General features: G+C 37.4%; 1 protein-coding gene across 1 annotated transcript; it reads left to right on the top strand.

The window, feature by feature from the left end:
• On the top strand, positions 1,102–3,025 carry LOC109244344 (probable inactive patatin-like protein 9). Its single transcript, XM_019411423.1, has 2 exons — positions 1,102–2,375; positions 2,645–3,025. The coding sequence occupies exons 1-2, from the start codon at positions 1,446–1,448 to the stop codon at positions 2,864–2,866; spliced, it is 1,152 nt and encodes a 383-aa protein (XP_019266968.1). The 5' UTR covers positions 1,102–1,445; the 3' UTR covers positions 2,867–3,025.

The raw sequence follows: 4,402 nt of genomic DNA, 5'->3' as shown, positions 1-4,402 counted from the left end.
CTCGGTATAATTCTAAATACAGTAAAAAATTCCATGATTGGCTAATTAATCGACCTCTTCTTGATACGTACCGGGATTTGGGCCGTGATCCTCGCCCGATTGCGGATATTTCGTCTTTTGTTATTCGACCCAGTAAGCTTCCCTCGATCTCCATCTTATTCGGTCCCGATCTTGGTCGATCTCAATCTTTATCGGTCTCGATCTTAATCGATCTCAGGGTCTCGAGCTTAATCGGTCTCAGGGTCTCGAGCTCGACAACCTAACTCTGCACCGTAGTTTGATATAAATCGAAGCCGACCCTTGACTTATCATGTTCCAGCCTCGATCTGTCGCACAAAAAGGGCAAGCCCGATTTTGACCGTATACACAAAGGTTAGCTCTGGAAATGTTGAAATTCACAATGAGGAGCGTTTTTCTTCCAAATTAAAAATAATCTAATTAGCGATTTTGCAGATATTTGGTTGTCATTACTACATAGAGTTTGATTGCATTCTTGGATTCAAACTTATTTCATCTTGTTGTTATTCCTACTTGTTGCAATTACCTTTTCTTTTTCAGTCGTTCTCTAGCCGATGGTCTGTTGGAAACAACCTCTCTGACCCTCCAGGGGTAGGGGTAGAGGTAAGGCTGCATACATCTTACCTTCCCCAGATCCCATTTGTGAGTAACTACTGCAGATATTTAGTTGTCAAAAGAAATTTGCAATCAACTAGTATAATAAATCTTATGAATGGTACTCCCTCCGTTTCATATTAAATGAGGTACTTTCCTTTTTAGTCTGTTCCAAAATAAATGACACATTTTTAAATTTGGAAATAATTCAACTTTAAACTCCTCATTTTACTCTTTTACCCCTAATGAGAAGCTTTTATAACCACACAAAAGTCATGGCCCCACAAAGCTTTACCCCTTAAGCTTTTAAGACCACAAATTTCAAAAATTTTTCTTTTTTTTCTTAAACTCTGTGCCGAGTAAAACTACCTCGGATGGAGTACTATTTTGGTTGTCATTATTTATGGTCAATTCCAAATACTTTTAAGATGAAAATAAAATCGTGTGTGTGGATATATATACTACGTACAACTTACTTTAGTTGGAGTGTCCTGTTTCCCTACTTCTACTACTACTGCACCACTTCTTTGTTTCCACTCTCAGTCACACTGCACAAAAACTGTGACTATTTCAAGTGAAATAACAGAGAGATTTACAATAAAAACAACTGGCGATCATAAATGTTTCTCCAAACGAAATCATGAGCTTTTTCTGCTGTACAATTTCACGGATTCTCCATCACTACACTGCATAGGTACAATCCAACTACGACTGGCAAAGTACCACTGTTCGTTGTTATCCACACTCTTTTATCTTGCAACATTAAGTTTTTAGATTTTCACTGAATTAATATTGCCGTTATTTACTTTATCTGAAATTGAAACCATTAAGTGATGGAGCTTGATAAGGTGACAATGGAGATTTTCTCCAAGCTAGAGCAGAAATGGCTGTACCAATACGAAGGGAAGAAAACGCGTATTCTCAGCATTGACGGTGGTGGAACTAACGGCATTGTTTGTGGTGCCTCTTTGATTCATCTCGAAGATCAGATCCGTGTGAAAACCGGTGATTCTCAAGCTCGAATTTCGGACTTCTTCGACATTATCGCCGGTACCGGTATAGGTGCTATTTTCGCTGCAATGCTTGTCGCTGACGGAGGTGATGGTCGTCCGTTATTCACAGCTAAGGATGCTGTTAAATTCGTAACGGTAAACCAGTCGCGGCTGTTTAAGGTGAAGAACGTCGGCGTTTTCCCCCGGAAAAGGAGGTTTTCAGGGAAGAGTATGGATAAAGTGTTGAAGGAAGCTTTCAGAAGAGAGGACGGGAAAATGTTGACGTTAAGGGACACGTGTAAGCCTATACTTGTTCCTTGCTTTGACCTCAAAAGCTCAGCTCCATTCGTTTTCTCCCGAGCTGATGCGACGGAGTCTCAGAGCTTCGATTTCGAGCTCTGGAAAGTTTGCCGTGCCACATCAGCTAATCCGTCAATGTTTAAACCGTTTCAGTTAAATTCCGTCGACGAGAAAACCTCTTGCTTCGCCGTAGACGGCGGTCTCGTCATGAACAATCCCGCCGCCGCGGCCGTCACTCATGTTTTGCACAATAAACGAGATTTTCCTTCCGTGATAAGCGTTGATGACCTTTTGGTTCTCTCTCTAGGTAACGGTCCGTTAAGTCATTCGTCTAACTTGAAATTCCGTAACGACGGTTATTTCTCTCCCTCTTCCGTCGTCGGTATCTTTGTCGACGGCGTATCTGAAACTGTTGACCAAATTCTCGGCAATGCCTTTTGCTGGAATCCAAATGACTACGTGAGAATTCAGGTAACTGTCACAATTTATTTTTAGCAAAATCAAAACATGAATATTAACTGCGTAAAATTACACTCTTGAGTTTTTTTTTTTTTTAACTCATCAATATTTAATCGGCTCAAATAATCATCTTATTATTGTTATTAATCGTTCCTTAACATTGATATTGACCTACTTATGATATACTTTTAAGTAAGTTTATAGTAATATTTTGGGTAATTACTTAAAAATTTAGCTATAGGGGTGTCAGCGTTGTTAACGGAGTAGCGTTTTATGCACAGGCTAATGGCTACACAAGTGGAGGAGTGGGACCGAGAGAGGAGGAGGTGTTAGAGGAAAGAGGAGTTGAGTCGTTGCCTTTTGGCGGTAAACGGTTATTGACGGAGACTAACGGACAAAGAATCGGAAGCTTCGTACAACGGCTTGTTGCATCTGGGAAGGGTAGTTTGCCGCCAAGTCCTTGCAAAGAAACTGCCGTCAATCCCCTTACAAACGGACGTTAAGTCAATTTCGTTGTCTTTTTTCTTTTCCTTTTTAATTCACTTTTGTCCGTTCTGTTAATTAGTGCTAGACTCGAGATTAGTTTTCTTGGTATAACCGTTGTCGTATTACGCCTTAATCTTGTTGATGCTGCCGCATTAAATAATACTCCACTACCTTAATGTGTGCGGTACTATTTTACATAAATTCTCCTTTAATTAAGGGATCGTATCGAATGAGGGTAGATATTTTGTAGGAATTGTACAATTATACTACGTAAAAACTAACAAATAAAATATATACGTATATTGTACTGAACAGTACTTACTAACATGTTCTGAAGTAGTAAGTACTTTAAGCTTAGGTTATGATGTGCTGTTACAGCTGGTATGGTAACACACGTTTGTTAAAATCTCGTCCTCTCTTCTACTGGAACTTGTCGTAATTTTAAGTAGGCAAATTAATTAAGCCAGAAATTGCTCTTTTACATAGTTTGACCTCGATCATCAACTTACTTTGGGAAAAGAACAGTATTGGTGTCGAATGTTCCGGAGAGGCAACGTCCGAGGAAGGCTGCATATACTTTATTACGAATTAAAAACGAAACATAAAGATGCACTTCACCTAACAATGTGACTACTCAAAAATAGTCTGGTAAGTCTTTTCTTGAGCATCTTCACAAAAGTAAGGATAAGACAGCGTACGCATTACCAACTTGTAAGATTTCATTGAGTATATTATTGTTGTTGTTATTGTAGCCTAGCTCATTGGTCAAGAATCTACAAAGAATCGCAGTTTGTGGTAATTTTTGCCCAATAGGGATTTCAGTTCTAAAATGGTGTCAAAATCTGAGGATGGGAAGAGTAAGAATCAGGTGGCGAGTAACCAGGGCGGCCCTTCCATAAAGCAAATAAAGCAATCACTTTAAGCCCCGTATTTATAGGGGCCCCATTTTTTGTTACACCTAATAGATTATGTATAAGTTTAAAAGAGAGTTTTGTACAGTAAAAAAGTTTGATTTCTTTATACCAAGAAAATTGCACTTGAAATGAATATCAAACCCGAATTTCGTAAGAAACGTGTGATATATAGGAAGTAACAATTTGATACAAATATTGATAATGAAATCTCAAAATCTTTCAAAGAGTCCTTTAGAGTTGATTACTTTTATACATAATAGACAAGGCTAGTATTTTACTTCAAAATAAATTTGGACAATTCGAAGCATATGAAAATATTTTTGATTTTCTATTTAGCAGTAAAACTAAGATCACTAGATGTTGGAAATTTGAAAAAATATTGCCTTAATCGTGAATGTTCCTTAAAATGTAAAAATCAATTCAATATTGATGGTTTAGATTTATTTTCTGAATTAAAATTATTAAGAAAAATAGTACAATTAGAAGATAACAATTTAACTAATACACTTAATCAAATAAAAAGAGTTAATTCTTTTCCAAATGCCTAAATTGCTTATAGAATAATGTTAATAACTCATGTTACCGTTGCTTCAACAGAAAGAAGTTTACACAATTCAAATTAATAAAATCTTACCTAAG

This window comes from Nicotiana attenuata, chromosome 2 (assembly GCF_001879085.1).
Source record: "Nicotiana attenuata strain UT chromosome 2, NIATTr2, whole genome shotgun sequence".
NCBI classification, from domain to species: Eukaryota; Viridiplantae; Streptophyta; class Magnoliopsida; order Solanales; family Solanaceae; genus Nicotiana; species Nicotiana attenuata.
The sequence above is the reverse complement of the archived record's forward strand: the minus strand, read 5'-3'. Positions and strand labels throughout refer to the sequence as shown.

Excerpts from the sequence above, each read along its gene's own strand:
- LOC109244344 (XM_019411423.1), top strand. The coding sequence starts at position 1,446 with ATGGAGCTTGATAAGGTGACAATGGAGATTTTCTCCAAGCTAGAGCAG. Across the intron at positions 2,376-2,644 it reads ATGACTACGTGAGAATTCAG|GCTAATGGCTACACAAGTGG; the intron begins GTAACTGTCACA and ends TTTTATGCACAG.